This window comes from Sinocyclocheilus rhinocerous, unplaced genomic scaffold, assembly GCF_001515625.1.
Source record: "Sinocyclocheilus rhinocerous isolate Xijiao unplaced genomic scaffold, SAMN03320098_v1.1 scaffold153, whole genome shotgun sequence".
Taxonomy (NCBI): domain Eukaryota; kingdom Metazoa; phylum Chordata; class Actinopteri; order Cypriniformes; family Cyprinidae; genus Sinocyclocheilus; species Sinocyclocheilus rhinocerous.
In genome coordinates this window covers 1-16,811 of record NW_015660878.1, presented here as the reverse complement: position 1 = coordinate 16,811, position 16,811 = coordinate 1, and the positions used below count along the sequence as shown (strand labels likewise).

General features: G+C 36.0%; 1 protein-coding gene across 1 annotated transcript in view; it reads left to right on the top strand.

Moving 5' to 3' along the window:
• The window catches only part of LOC107725623 (ankyrin repeat and BTB/POZ domain-containing protein BTBD11-A-like), a 134,370-nt gene extending 121,322 nt beyond the window's left edge, over nt 1–13,048 (top strand). Inside the window, exons 9-17 of the mRNA XM_016534953.1 lie at nt 315–450; nt 2,527–2,750; nt 4,586–4,764; nt 5,898–6,003; nt 6,682–6,784; nt 7,726–7,807; nt 9,019–9,087; nt 9,460–9,573; nt 10,300–13,048. Coding sequence (XP_016390439.1) covers nt 315–450; nt 2,527–2,750; nt 4,586–4,764; nt 5,898–6,003; nt 6,682–6,784; nt 7,726–7,807; nt 9,019–9,087; nt 9,460–9,573; nt 10,300–10,521 — 1,235 coding nt within the window. The 3' untranslated portion in view covers nt 10,522–13,048. The remainder of the gene's footprint in view (nt 1–314; nt 451–2,526; nt 2,751–4,585; nt 4,765–5,897; nt 6,004–6,681; nt 6,785–7,725; nt 7,808–9,018; nt 9,088–9,459; nt 9,574–10,299) is intronic.
• Nucleotides 13,049–16,811: the final 3,763 nt, after the last annotated feature.

Below are 16,811 nucleotides of genomic sequence, written 5' to 3'. Positions count from 1 at the left end.
TCACTTTTCTCCACATTTTTGTTTTATTTATTTATTTATTTAACATTTTTACACTATCAAAATGTAATTGACTATATAAGTTATCATTCTTTCCCACTTTATTTATTAATTGATTATTGATTATATGATTGTGATTGACTAACAAATTTTTTCACACATAATTTTTTATGTTTTTTACATTGCTTTTACATTTCCTTTTCTTTCTTTTTTTATTTACTTACATATGCCACTAGTTGTAAACAGCAATGTGTCTAACTACATTGCTTTGAATGAAACCATCTTAACTTGATATATATTGTGTTGCATTTTAACAGGCAACTTTGAGCTGGTCAGTCTGCTTTTGGAAAGAGGAGCAGACCCTTTGATTGGCACCACTTACCGTAATGGCATTTCCTCTGGTCCGCTGGGTGAAATGAACTCGTACAGCCTGGCAGCATCACATGGACACAGGTAACGCACACCCAAATGACTCGACAGCATATGAAGTGTATATACTGACAGCACATTCATCACCAGCACAACAGGGAACCGAGCTTTCATTAGCTCATTGACACATTTGTCACCACATATCATTATTTCCGTGTCCTTCTGCATTATTCTGACTGCGGAAAGTCAATCTATCAGATCTGAACCCCTGATGTGTTATTATTGGCACGTATAAAAGCTGAGCTGGTGTATTTGGCTGCAAAAATGTGTGTAATTTACTACCATAACTCCAACCCCATCACTCTCCATTGCTGGTGAACTGTATGGATGACTGCGTGCTCATTCATTCACTCTCACCTATGGCCAGAGCTGCATAATGCAAGCTCATTGAAATTCACACTGCATACATCTGAATGAGAATCCAGCGTGTTCGACGGCCAACTCACCCACCTCTGCGGAATTAAGGCAATCTGTTATAAAGGGCGTCAGAATGGGACGCGTAGCGAGGTCTGAGCCAGAACTGGATGTCTTTGGCTTTCAAGTCCTAGAGATGTTTGCAGTGGTGCATGCCGCAGTGATTGGTTGTTTATGCATATTAGATCAGTTGCAGAGCGCTGCTACTTTCATGAAGGTGTATGAGTTTGCAAAGACATACAATCCTGAGAAAATGCGGCAAAGCGGAGAAGAAAAGCATGTTGGAATGCATTGATAAATGGAAGTCATAAACAAAGAAGCACTAAAGGTATTTCATCAATGTTTCATAGAACTCTCTTTTCTCATCAATACGCTGATTATAAAAATGATGCAAGCAAGTAATCCTCATGGCTAATGGCTTTGTATGAAACAGTCAGATTGTGACACTTTATGCTTTTTAAAAACAACAACCTTCAGAGTCAAACTCTTCTTAAAGAGGTAATTCACACAAAAATTTAAATAGTTATTTACTCAGTCCTCCAATTTACTCATTTTCTAAAAAAACAGAATTTTTCAAACTTCATTTATTTATATATTTTTATTAATTTAGTTTTATTTATTTTTGATTTATTGACAGCACTATGATTTCCTGAGATTTGCACACTTTTTAAATTTTTTTCTGTATAAACACTGGATTGACAAATAACAGACTTTTTTCACGCTTCGTTTATTTTATAAATTTAGTTTTATAAATGTTTTATTTATTGACATGATTTGCTAAAATAACACTTCTTTCCACACTTTTATTTTATTTCATTTATTTATTTACACCATCAAAACGTAACAGACACACATTCCTGAGAAAATGCGGCAAAGCAGAGAAGAAAAACATATTGGAATGCATTGATAAATTGAAGTCTTTCTGAAATTATACGACCATTCAAAAGTTTAGGAAAATTTTTTTTTTCTAAGTCTCTTATGCACATATTTTTTATGCGCATAAATTAAGATATTTTAAAATATATTTTATTCATGTGATGTAATTTATTCCAAAGATGAATTTTTAGCAGCCATTAGTTTTTATTGGCACATGATTCTTCAAAAATCATTTTAATATGCTAATAATTTTGGTGCTCAAGAAACATTTGTTATTATGTTGAAAACAGTTTTAATATTATTTTTAATATAAAAAATATGAATATGCTTGAATTGTTTTTTTGAATACGTTTTTTTTTTTTTTTGATGAATAGAATGTTCAAAAGAACAGCATTTATTTGAAATGTAAATCTTTGTAACATTGTAAATGGTTGTACTGTCACTTTGTCAGTTTAATGCATCCTAGACAAATGAAGCAGTTACATTTAATACACTGTTACATTTATAATAAAAAAAAAAAAAAAAAAAAAGAATAATAATTTAATCTTACTAATTACAAACATTCGAAAGGTGGTGCTTATTTAAAAAAAAATCTCCAAAAAAAAAAAAAAACTGTAAAAAGTATCATAAAAATTGTCCATAGACTTCTGACATTATGCAATATCATGTGTTAAAAAAAATTCTCATTTTGTGCTCCATGGTAAACATAACAACAGGTTTGGGAAAAACATTATATAATTTGTGAGTGAATTATTCTTTTAATGAGTATGAATACGTGAGTGAGTTTGTTGGATGCACTTGCTCCTGCAGGAACGTGTTCCGGAAGCTTCTGTCCCAGGTGGAAAAGGACAAGGGGGACGTGCTGTCTCTGGAGGAGATCCTAGCCGAGGGCTCCGAGACCGTGGAGAGGAGAGCGCCACAGAACGAAGCCACCCTCCGGACAGGCAAGGCCAAACTAAGGGCCCTCCGCGAGGCCATGTACCACAGTGCCGAACACGGCCATGTGGACATTACCATAGACATCCGCAGCCTGGGTTAGTAAAAACACTGCATGACTACCACAGACATCAACCGCCTGGCTCACTTCTGACATGCAGCGATTAGTCTCAGCCTCAGATGCCATCTGATGCATATTGCACATAAAAATGACAAGCACTAGTTGAAATTTCCAATATTAAGAGCTTATGCCACTTCCTGCATAAGCGCACAAAGCCCGTTCTTTATCAGTCCATTGTGATTAATACTCATGATGACACATTTTTGAGGCTGAACTAATCACTTGCCAAAGTTTACCAGGTTAGTGGCATCAAATCTTTGAAAGACACTCTTTGAAAGATGTTTGAGGCCCTTAGTAGCCAGCAAGACATGAGTATCTCTCTTTATTTTGCTTTGTTTTCTGTGAAGAAATCACTATGCACCAGTATCACTATGCACCATATTTATCTACTTAAACTAGTTACACTAACATTCAAAAGTTTGGGGTCAGTAAGAATTTTTTTTTTTTTCTGAAAGAAATTAATACTTTTATTCCGCAAGGATGCATTAAATTAATTAAAAGTGACAGTAAAGACATTTATAATGTTACAAAAGCTTTCTATTTTAAATAAATGCTGATTTTTGAACTTTTTATTTATCAAAGAATCGTGAAAAAACATGGATTTTTTAAAAATAAAAAAATTAAATATTTTTGCATTTTCACGAATATATTAAGCAGCGCAACTGTTTTCAAGATTGATATCAGTAAGATGTAGCGTCAGTCGGTGGTTCGGTTAGATTCTAAGATGAAGACATGAGCTAGAACGCTTCTGCAACCCGCTAAGTTCGTGCCAGGCTTCGGCCTTGACTTTCCATTCACCGGGATTCTCTGACTCAAACTGGTTCTTTTTCATCAACCAACTTCAGCAAAGATTAACTTGAACCTTCAGATTGCATCAAACCTCTCTTTCAGACAGACGAGACGTGCAAGTATTCAAACTTAGTCTTATTAATTGATACATTAGGTATCATTTGCACCTTTTTACAAAGGTGTGTTTGAACTAAGAATCTGATTTTCCCTTCAGGCTGTAAATCTGCTGTATATGCAAATGGTTCCATAACTTCATTCCTTATTTATCTTCTCTTTACTGCTTAAGCTTTAACCCTTTCCTATACCAACTGTATGCGTGTGTGTGTGCGTGTGTATGTGTATGTAAGACTAGTTTAAGTGTTTATGTAGTTAATAAAGTCTTACTTGTATCACACTTGACGTTGTTCATTGTTTGCTCATAACTGGAGTCCCTAATCATGCAGATTTATGCTACAGGCTCTGTGTAGAGTTGTACAGTAAGAAAGTTATTTCCCTTAACCAGGAAATTAACGTTCTTAGAATTGACAGACAGTTGACCCTGAGATGTCAAGTAAATATCTACAGCGGATCTAAATATTTATAATTAATTATAACTGGTTATGATTAATTATTCATATTTCCCCATGAGCTGATTCGCTACAAAGAAATAAGCAGTAAATCAGCATATTAGAATGATTTCTGAAGAATCATGTGACACTGGAGACTGGAGTACTGATGCCGAAAATTCATTTTTGTCATCACAGGAATAAATGACATTTTACAATAGAAAACAGTTGTTTTAAATTGCAGTTGTTTTTCCACAATATTGCTGTTACTGATTATATTTATACTGTGTTCTTTCAAAAACATGAAAAAGTCATACCGACCCTAGACTTTTAATGTAGTTGCAATATGCAACACTTTCTCCTTACAGAAGATTGACAGATTGATGGATGGGACAGGCTTTATATTTTGTGCATGTTGATGGACAGATCGATTCCGAAGAGTCACATACATTAACTGATACATTGATTCCATATGCAGGCGTGCCCTGGACCCTGCACACGTGGCTGGAGTCCCTGCGAACGTGCTTCGTGCAGCAGCGGCGGCCGCTGATCCAAGGCCTGCTGAAGGACTTCAGCTGCATTAAAGAAGACGAGTACACGGAGGAGCTCATCACGCACGGACTGCCACTCATGTTCCAGATCCTTCGAGCCAGCAAGGTCCATTCTCTGGGCTTTATTACAGTCTGAGCCACTTTCAGTCTTTCATTTTACTTCCTGATCATATCAGGAGACATTTATAGATTTTTAGCCACCTGTGCAAGTTTCTGTTTGTTTCTGTTTAAGTGTGAAGCCACTACACACCCCCGTTTCTGACATGAGTTTTATTGTAGTATTATTTAAATACGGTTATAGTATTTAATAATGTTTTGTATTAGCTTTTATTTTTATATTTTCAGTTTTCATTTTAGTTATGTTCTTGTGTCATTTTTATTATTATCTCTAAAATATTTCTGTTTAACTTTATTTTATTTCAGATCTAGTTTTAGTAAATTTGGTACTTAATTTCATGTAGTGAATGCAACTTTTCTAATTGTAGTTTAAGTTTTTCAACTAATATTTTATTTTATTATTTTTATTTTATTTATTTTTTTATTTCATTTTATTTTATTTTATTTTATTTTATTAAAAAAACAGATAATCTTACCCAAACATGTTTCTATTTAGCTTTGTTTTATTTCAGTTTTAGTTTTAGTAATTTTTGTACTCAATTTCATGTTTCAACTCTTCTAATTGTAGTTTAAGTTTTATTTTGTTTTATTTTATTTAGTTTTATTTATTTATTTGTTTATTTTATTTGTACATAATTAACATCAAAGAAATATGTTAAAATATTTTCTTCTACCCCAGCTAATGTTTTCAAATATTATTAAAATAATTTATGTAAATTATACACAAATGTAATTTAAAACATTCAATTTGTATCTTATTTACTGATTTACTGATTGAGGCTTTTGGCTTAGCAGCGTGTGTTTTAGTCTGTCTGATATTACGGCATGGTTTCGTTGTCATATTACCATTTAAATTATTTCGCGGCACTTCAGAATTTAATGTCCCTCGTAAGTCTCTGCATTATTGTTATCACTGCGTGTCAGTCCCTGACTCCGAGCGAACAGGTAATCAGCGTCAGCCACACCAGTTCCAGCTTTCTCAGTAATTAACATGATAAATCCTCTAATTACAGAGCCCATCATAAGTGCCATGTTAGTATTACCGTAGGATTGGATGCATTTTACTTTTAGAAAACAGAATTCAAGGTCTAACTACAGCGTGTGTGTTTGTGTGCTCTACAGAACGAAGTGATCAGCCAGCAGCTGTCAGTCATCTTTACCCAATGCTACGGGCCTTTCCCAATCCCCAAACTCACCGAGATCAAAAAGAAGCAAACGTCTCGTTTGGGTGAGTATGTCAGTTGCAGCCCCTTGTTAAGTTTATCTTCAAAAGTGACTCCAGCTCTGCCCTGCCTCTACTTACAATATCAATAATTGAATAATATCAAACAAGCAAGAACCTCAATTCAGTATATCAGCAAAACTGCTTGTGCACAACAGTTTTATAAGCAAGAAGCTAAATATCATAACTTACTTTTTAGACACAGTATGGCCAGTAATTTGGTCTATTCTTGCTCCGATAATGAAAAATAGAGACGACCAGAGCTATCTATTCAATTCAGTTCAACATAAAAGGCCAAATCAGCTTGTGCTGCACAAGGATTCACATTTATCTGAATGAATTGGTCAAGTGCACTTGTTAAATCCATCCAAACTACAGTTTTAGAGCACACAAGGACATTTTTCAGGTAGTTTCTCTCAGGAGACACGAAAATACAATTAAAAAATATTTAATTTTGTTCAAACATAAGTTTTGGAGGAACACTAGTGCCATCTATATTTTGTTTAAGCTATTGCAGTTATAAAACAGACATGTTTCATGCTCTTTCTTGTAATGTGTTGATGACAGCCTGTCAAACGCAAGACATGGTGGTACCGAATAATGAAGAAGCTTGTGTAATCACTGTTGTGTAATATTGCATCTCCGACGTGGGGACTTCATCATTTGATTTGTTGCTTCCTACAGATCCACACTTTCTCAATAATAAAGAGATGTCTGACGTGACGTTTCTGGTGGAAGGAAAGCCCTTTTATGCACATAAAGTGCTGCTCTTCACTGCCTCACCAAGGTATGTCTTCATATTGTGGAGTTTATTACACAGCAGGGGCACCAGAACTTGGAAGTCACTTTTAGCACAGATTTCAAATTTGTTGGCCCACATTAATGGCACTTTTTTATTTTAAACTATAGTTCACAGTAGTTTTAGCTGCTGATATTATTTCAAACAGCAGCATTTGTGCTCATGAATTGAATGGAACAAAATTCTCACAAATCTATCTATCTATCTATCTATCTATCATCAGTCTGTTTTTAACTATGGGCGGTGTGGTGGAAATGACAAAGCCATATTTATTTAGAAATTTACCAAAATCATTTTACACAATAAATATGAAAACGGTTATGTATTTTTATTCTTTGTTTAGATTATCAAATTTTAAATGTAATAATTTATATTAGTGATGGATTTCCACATTATACAATTGAAAGTACAGAAAAATCTAGAGGACTGTTGAAAGGTCGAAAATATAAAACAGGAAGGTATAGAGAAATGTACATACATACACATATATATATATATATATATATATATATATATAATTTAAATTGATAAATCGTCAATTTTACTATCTTGTAAATAGGCTCTAATCCATCTCAAGATAACATTTAAATAATAAAATTTCATGTAAAAATATCTGAGCAGACCTTTTCAATCTGCAAGGTCTACAAGAATATGAATTCATGCAAAGTGTCTGGATGGTCTAGGAGGGTAATGTCAGAATGAGCTCATTCATATTCATGAGTTCATTATCATGCAGTGGCATCACAGCCTGCTCATCGACCTCACACTCGTCCCACTCTAGAACTCATTCCTGCACCACTGCACGGCTTTCAGTATAACTACATATCTTACATATTATATCTTTACTGAGCTCTATGAATACTCGATTTAGTAATAATACAGCTTTTAAAGGATGTTCATGTTTCTCTTTATGTCTTTCTGACCTCCAGGTTTAAGTCTCTGCTCTCTAACAGACCAGCGGCTGAGAACACGTGCATCGAGATCAGTCATGTCAAGTACAACATTTTTCAGGTTGGAATCTACTGACTCATACAGTAAAAAGTTTTGGAGGAACACTAGTGCCATCTATATTTTGTTTAAGCTATTGCAGTTATAAAACAGACATGTTTCATGCTCTTTCTTGTAATGTGTTGATGACAGCCTGTCAAACGCAAGACATGGTGGTACCGAATAATGAAGAAGCTTGTGTAATCACTGTTGTGTAATATTGCATCTCCGACGTGGGGACTTCATCATTTGATTTGTTGCTTCCTACAGATCCACACTTTCTCAATAATAAAGAGATGTCTGACGTGACGTTTCTGGTGGAAGGAAAGCCCTTTTATGCACATAAAGTGCTGCTCTTCACTGCCTCACCAAGGTATGTCTTCATATTGTGGAGTTTATTACACAGCAGGGGCACCAGAACTTGGAAGTCACTTTTAGCACAGATTTCAAATTTGTTGGCCCACATTAATGGCACTTTTTTATTTTAAACTATAGTTCACAGTAGTTTTAGCTGCTGATATTATTTCAAACAGCAGCATTTGTGCTCATGAATTGAAACAAACAAAATTCTCACAAATCTATCTATCTATCTATCTATCTATCTATCTATCTACCTATCTATCATCTATCTATCTATCTATCCATCTATCCATCTATCCATCTATCTATCCATCTATCTACCTATCTATCATCTATCTATCTATCCATCTATCTAGCTAGATGTAAAATTGCCATCTGAAAATAATTTCAGTTAATATTTAAATTGTATATATATAGAGAGAAAGCATAACTCGTCCCACTCTAGAACTCATTCCTGCACCACTGCACGGCTTTCAGTATAACTACATATCTTACATATTATATCTTTACTGAGCTCTATGAATACTCGATTTAGTAATAATACAGCTTTTAAAGGATGTTCATGTTTCTCTTTATGTCTTTCTGACCTCCAGGTTTAAGTCTCTGCTCTCTAACAGACCAGCGGCTGAGAACACGTGCATCGAGATCAGTCATGTCAAGTACAACATTTTTCAGGTTGGAATCTACTGACTCATACAGTAAATCCCACTCAAACTCTTGTCGGTATTACAGTCAAACTACGCTAACCTAATTCCTACCTCTGTCAGCACAATTCAGCTTAATGACAAAATGTGCCTGTGCGTTTGTGACTAGTGCTTAGCTCGTCTGTCTTCATATGTTTCTCAGAAGTTTGAGAAGGTTTTGTTGTGTTTCAGCTGGTAATGCAGTACCTCTACTGTGGCGGCTCTGAGTCACTGCACATCAGGAACACTGAAGTTATGGAGGTATTAAATATTTCCTTCTCTTTCCTCATTTATGATCATAATTCCTCGTACCCTAAACCATTTTTCCCCACCCACACACTAATGATGACTTAATGACTGATGACTTGATGTTGAATGTGATGAATGAATGAGTTACGGTCTGATAACATGGGGAAGATTTCTCATGGAAAACACTTTAGAAAAATATGCGAATATATCATCGCTCATTTGTCTCCATCTTTAGCAGATGGGAGTCTCTCTTACACGTAGAACTGCAGCAGAAATTGTGATAAATGCTTATGTATTTTAAATTCAATTAAGTGATTGCTCTTGCTTGTGATAAACCTGAAAGCTTGATGAGTTTGGCTCATTGTCGGTCCCTCTGCTTCAAAGCTCCTGTCTGCAGCCAAGTTCTTCCAACTTGAAGCTCTCCAAAGACACTGTGAAATCATCTGCTCCAAGAACATCACAACTGACACCTGCGTGGACATTTACAAACATGCCAAGGTACTCTGAACCATTCATTTATGGCTATGCCGTTCTATTAGAATTTTCACACTTACAAATTTCCCCGTTCAATCATTTATTTATTTATATAACAGACTGAATAGGGGAAATGGCTTATGTAAATTGTATATTTATTCATTCATTTATTATTTTTGCAGTTTAGCCAATTGCCAAACATAATCCTAGGTTATCTTGCTCCGTGTTTTGTCTTGTTTATACATTTCCCTGGATTAGTCATTTTATCTGTGTAGTCAGGTTTGGACATTGCACACTGTATATTTGTAAAACCCTGGATTAGCATTCGTATTTGCATATTCATGAGGTTAATAACATCAATTAGACTAATACAGCACACCAACAAGAATGCAACCTGCTTTATTAATTACTTGACAATCTGTGCAAATGTCACCAGCTTAATTTGCTCGGCTTGTCTTTAGTCTTTAGAAATATGCTACAAAAAATTGAAAGTGCATAAGTGTGTGCCAATATTTTTAACCATTCCCCTCAGACGCAAACTAAACGTTTCTGTATGAGGTGCATTACATTATAGTACTGCATTTTTTTATTGTGTACATCTGGATACTGTATACCTTTGCAGGGCTTCATAATTCAGGATTAAATATAATTTAATCAAGAAAAAAAATTCAAACCATTAACAAATTAAGAATAGTGCTTAAATCTCTGTTAGGAATGCTAAGTCTCGCATTATGTTTCACACATCCTCAGTTCCTGGGGGCTCTGGAGTTGGCAGCCTTCATTGAGGGCTACTTTCTGAAGAACATGGTGCTCCTGATCGAGCTGGAGAACTTCAAGCAGCTACTGTATGAGGTTCCCACAGAGAGCCCCGGTCCAGGCCCGTCCTACGACATCCTCCACGACCTCGAGAGAACCCTGGCCCTGCGGATCCGCTCCATCCATCTCTCCACTTCCAAGGGCTCCATCGTCTGATGCTTTGCCAAACTCACACCAACCGCTCCATGCTGGCTTTCATCGAGAGCCCCATTATTGTGTGCCAACCGGTTGGAGACATTTCAAACATCACCGCCGTCATGACCAGCACCTTCCTGACGGGATGCACTGTAGGGAAGACCGAGAGATTGCATTTCACTCCCCAGGCTAACATCTCCACAGCATTGCAAAAACGTCAGCCTGCTAAACTCATATCATTCCAAGGGCTACGTTTACGTGGTGGAAATATTGTCATGACAACATTATGACGCCCAACCAATGTTAGTGCCCAGGGAAACCGTGGCTCCTGATGTCATTACTGCCTCGGCAATGCATGCAGATGGATCGGGTTCATTTTTAGGTGGAACTGTCTTGGGGAATGACTATCATGCTAACTGCCGAGGACAGTTTTAGTAACACACACAAGTATATATAACTCTCCAATTGACGTAATATTGTTAGCCTGCCTTCTGAACCTTAAATTTGTGTAACATTCCCTCCAAGTGACACTTAACGCTAAGCAGTCAATGCATGTTAAGTTAGGTGATGCTGCCATCAAGTTTCCCCAGCCATTTGTGTTCGAGTTGGACAAAAACATCCACTAGGTGTAGAGTTTTACAAAGGAGGTGTTTTGTATACTTCATACTCACATCCAACTACAACTTTTGGTATTTGTGTCACTGAACAATAATATGCCAGCTGTTGAAATCCTAGCACTTGTGTTTAACGCTTTGCGGTTTTAAGGAATAGAGATTTGCTACCTTCAGTCATTTGTAGACTGATCCAACACAAATTATCCAAGCAATGGTAGACTAAACATGTTGCTTTTAGTTTTACGTCTCACCCAAAAGTTCATTGTGTCCACCAGTGCATTAGTTCTGAGCTATTTGTTTCAACCCACACGTTTTAAAAACCCTCTAATCTACCACTGTGCTTAGTACACTTCAAACTGAGCAGTTCATCCTTGCCTTGAGGTTGCGTAACCAACCATCTGTGTCAAATAATCTGCATGGATCATGTCTGGAACTTCTGTAAAATACAAAAAAGCTCATTTTCCTTTTTGCGGATGCAGATTTACGCCCTTTGTGCAGGACTCTACTGTACGTTGCGAGTCTGTTGAAATCGTGCGTTATGAGAGATGCCATTGCACTGGCCACCACCTTCGTGACCCGATGTACATATTCCCGGTCTTCACCTGCTGCGCTGCTTTTGTTTAATGTGAAAAATGTGAAGCCAGCTCAAACCAAGCTGTTTTAAGTGTGCATGTTCCGCTTTTTCCTGTGTTCGTCTGTAACCCTTCAGGATGTTGGTAAATTCTAAACTGTACTGGACGTATGGTGTTACCAGCCGAAGATTTTGTTGGCCAGGCTGAACCCAAAGTGACAGATTTTGAAGTATATAAGGCATTTCATCCAAAGATTATGACATTAGAATTTCAACCAAATACTCCATTTATTGGCACACATGAGATATGAATATTGGATAACATTGGTACGCATCTTACACATGCTGGTAGCGCTGTCCAAGAGTCCTGTTTTGATTAGAGGTGTGTTGTATGATTTCTATTTCATGTACGGCAATGGAATAACTCGGTTATGAACATCCTCATGTAACATGAAAGGTTGGATTATTACTAAATTTACCCATTGAAATACATAGTTTATTGATATGTAGCTGGCCATGGAATAACAATATCATGATGCAAATAATTTAAAACTGTGATGATACATTTATTTTAAAGAAACTTAGCATAGTTACTTTATTTTCTTACAAAGTACATTTATTGTGAAATCCCTGTCTGCTATTTTGTGTAACAGAGATAATAAGTCATAATGTAACTGTATCTATGTCCTTGCATTTGCAAAATGCCATTGCTTTGATAAGCTAACACAAAAACTGACAAGGATACATCATCTTTATGTAATTTCAAAAGATCAGACCTGCTTATTTGCAATGTCTTCAGTAAACCCCACCATTTGTGTTCGCAAAACTGGATTTGTAAAAGCAATAGGCCTACTTGGCACAAATATGTCCATGCAAGGTTAGTTTTCTCGTCTGACCTATTACTTGTGCTTAGCATGGATGCTTCTCCATGTAGCCAAATGTAAAGCAGAGGCAAATGTCATGAAGTGTTTGTAAAAGCTGTACAACTCCACACATAAAAAAAAGAGACTTGCTCTGTTTCTCTTGGCTTCAGCTTTTTCTGCTTTAAGGCTGTTCAACATGCTTTAACTTTCCACTAATGCACACCTTTTGACATGTCTATTCGACAAAAACCTGCATGCTTTGGCTGGATCAGAGTCTAACGGAATTTGTTTGCTATTATTATTATTTCACCTGATTGAAACATTGTACATTGTACAAAAGATATATAGAGACATATCTATAGAACATGGTGTAAATATAAGGGATGTGGTTGAGTTTAACAATCGAAAAAACAAGAATGTTACACTTGTGCTACAGTGCAGTTGTTCAATGACATGCATTTGTGTACAGTCAATAGAAATGACCACGATTGACCACTGTGTTGGGTCATCATTAAATTTCTGTGATAAACTGTCTTGATTGATTGATTGATTACCTTGAGCTTGTGGATGAAATTGTATACGTTTCCTCAACATGTAAAGATGGTTGGTTAGATTGGCAAGCCGTTTTGGAAGGATAAGTTGATGTATCAGAAAAATGGTAATGTATGGTATTTAAAAGGAATCTACGGAAGTTCTAAGCGGCCATGCAATATATTTTTTCCCCTTGTTTTCTCGTTATAACGACTTAATTTTCTCGTTATCTCGACATAACGGGAGTTGTTTTCTCGTTATAACGACTTAATTTTCTCGTTATCTCGACATAACGGGAGTTGTTTTCTCGTTATAACGACTTAATTTTCTCGTGATCTCGACATAACGGGAGTTGTTTTCTCGTTATAACGACTTAATTTTCTCGTGATCTCGACATAACGGGAGTTTTCTTCTCGTTATAATGACTTAATTTTCTCGTGATCTCGACATAACGGGAGTTTTCTTCTCGTTATAATGACTTAATTTTCTCGTGATCTCGACATAACGGGAGTTGTTTTCTCGTTATAATGACTTAATTTTCTCGTGATCTCGACATAACGGGAGTTTTCTTCTCGTTATAATGACTTAATTTTCTCGTGATCTCGACATAACGGGAGTTGTTTTCTCGTTATAATGATTTAATTTTCTCGTGATCTCGACATAACGGGAGTTGTTTTTTCGTTATAACTTAATTTTCTCGTTATCTCGACATAACGGGAGTTGTTTTCTCATTATAACTTAATTTTCTCGTTATCTCGACATAACGATTTAATTTTCTCGTTATCTCGACAGTTTTTTTTTTTTTTTTACAATGATTGTTTGATCTACTGTTGTTATAGTAACGAACTCAACTTTGTCAAGCATCTGATGGACAGATAAACCATGTGCTCTTACTGTAGCCTATGTCGTGGATATTTCAGCAAATTTTGCTTCGCCTAGTAATAACGTCTACAATACAAAAATAAAGGCTGATCAATCACTGTTGATATTTCCAGACAGTACGCTAAACATTTTGTTTGTGTAATTAACATGTTTAAGGTCAAAGCAACACCGCAAACACAGGCGGAGCGCCTTCAGGATGCAGAACTATTCTAAAATCTTTTAGAGCTGCTTGGATTCAACTCACTTTTAATTTTCCTTTTATTTGAAAGAAAATTATATATAATTTGTAATTTTTAGTAGTCATTATATGCTGTGACTGATATCATGTGCGTTACAAGCTTCTGTTTGAAAAGAGCGTTCATGTGTAGGCCTGTGTATATGTGTGTGTGTGTGTGTGTGTGTGTGTGTGTGTTTGTGTGGTTTCCACAAAGAAATGTAGAAAACACAAAAGATTACAACACTGTAGAACATCACTAAATTAAATTAGCCTATACACACATTACAAATAGCCTACGTCGTTGAAGCCCGTCCTACTGTAGATAAACAGAACATCCCCGCTTATTAACTAACAATCATGTACCTCAAAGAAGCACAAATAAAGATATAGGTGCAAACAGAATACAGTGACGTCAACCTTGGTTTTAATAAGCAGTTATTTTATGACACAGAACGCGTTGGTGAAACTCATGCATCTAGCAAGAACTTAATACACAAAATAGTCATATTGATTCAAGCATTTAACATTTATGAATGAATTAAATGTCAGTAATGAACAACACTGCACAAATTATAGCGATCACGAGGAATGTCCTATTCTATCCCAAACGCGTACAGTAAAGTGGATATACAGTATAACCTACAACACCCCATCAGTTATATTCAGGTCAATAGTGCCACCTGTTGGCGCAGTTTTGTAACTTAGAGAACAACTTTTGTTATGTCGAGATCACGAGAAAATTAAGTCGTTATAACAAGAAAACAACTTTTGTTATGTCGAGATAACGAGAAAATTAAGTCGTTATAACGAGAAAACAAGAAGGAAAAAAATATATTGCATGGCCGCTTAGAACTTCCGTAGATTATAGTCGCAAATTAGTCCACAAGAAAATAAATAAACAAGGAAGCATAAATGTCGAATTAACCCCCCACAGTTTGGAGCATATTTAGTGTGCTAAAAATTATTTCCGTCCACTGGTTGTGTTATTTATTTGCATCTTGTGAGTCTGAATGATAGGTTGAAAAGGATACAGCAGACTACTATGATCTGCTACACATTATTCATGAGTTGGAATGTGAATCAGATTGTTCATTCCTACAGGAAATTGAATTATATTGACAGGAAGATGAATTTACTCAAATTGAATTAAATGATATGCACAGGTGCTGCATTTGGGGAAATGAAGTGTTCTTCCATCCTGGTCCACAAAAGTAAGTTTATTAAATATGATTAAATATATAAACTAATTAAAAACATGTATCTTCAAACTTGTTTTCTTTCAAACAAGGCTTTGTAAAGCTAACAGTTTAAATTGAATTTCTTTGAATTTCAATTAATTCTACTTACAGTTTAAATTTTGATTACAATTCTGTATAATATTTGCTACCTCAATTCAAACTCAGGAATGGAATTGGAATTTATATAATTTTTTAATGAAATTCTAAATGGGACACAAACTTAAAAGCTAAATAAACACTTGACTTAAATGACCAGATTTTTTTATTGTGGCAACCAAATAGTGTTCAGTTTTGTTAATAACAAAAATAGTGCTGCATTTTAAATAAATAAAGCCATTATAATTGTTTCCCCTTTGTTTTAAATTAAGCTGAAAAAAATATAATGGCTTTATTTAATTAAAATGCAGCACTATTTTTGTGCATTTAATGGTTAAACTGGATTGCCAGTGGTTAAAAAATAAAATACAGGTTTTTTTTCTACTGCATGAAAAGTTGGAATGTAAAAAATGCAATAAATCTGAACTTTTTCCCCAAAGTTCTCCGCACTGTTTTGAATTTATGCCACTAAATTATTGTTTGAGCTGATGTCTGTAAATTCTGCCTTTGTCTCTGCATTCTTGCATCATTCAAAGGCATCAATCATTTGCACTCATCCCTTTCTCTCAGCTTTCACTCTCTCTCTCACTTCTCATCAACGACTGGCAGACATCAAAAGAGAAGAGAACGCTAATGACTGAGAGAACTGGAGGATGGAGGAAACAGATCAACTAGATCAACTAGAAACAATGTTTAATTTATAAAGTTTTATTTTGAACTGTAAGTCAATAACAAGCCAGAGCCAAATATCATGAGCAAAAATATGCCACAGTGGACCGGGTCTCACGCCGAACAGCACGGTGAACGGCTGCGCTGTTTCCAATGAATGCAGTAGCTTAGTGTGCGCGTGAGGCGCCGGCGCGATCAAACAGCTGAAACATAAAATAGACTACTCCGTAATTTTTGGTTATACAGTAAAGGCATAATTGCAAAGTGTTAGCAGTTTGAATATTCAAGAATAATAGCAAAGTTAATAAGAATTCTTTCTAAATGCATCACCGTTCTTATTTCGCTCTGCATAACCTGAACGAAAAAAATTTGTTTTCCTAAGAACGAACCGAAATGAAAACATTTCGCTTTTTATCTGTGTATTTAACAGCCTGGGAGACCTTCCCAGGGCAGTACCTTGACTCACCGGCTAAAATCAGGGCGCCCACTACGGAGACGGCACCAGCGGTGAGGGGGCACAGTGACCGAGGTGGCCGGGCCGGGCCCTCTCAGGCCCCCCCGTGGCACCGACGCTGTGTGTCGGCCTATGTGTGTGTGTGTGTGTGTGTGTGTGTGTTTGTGTGGTTTCCA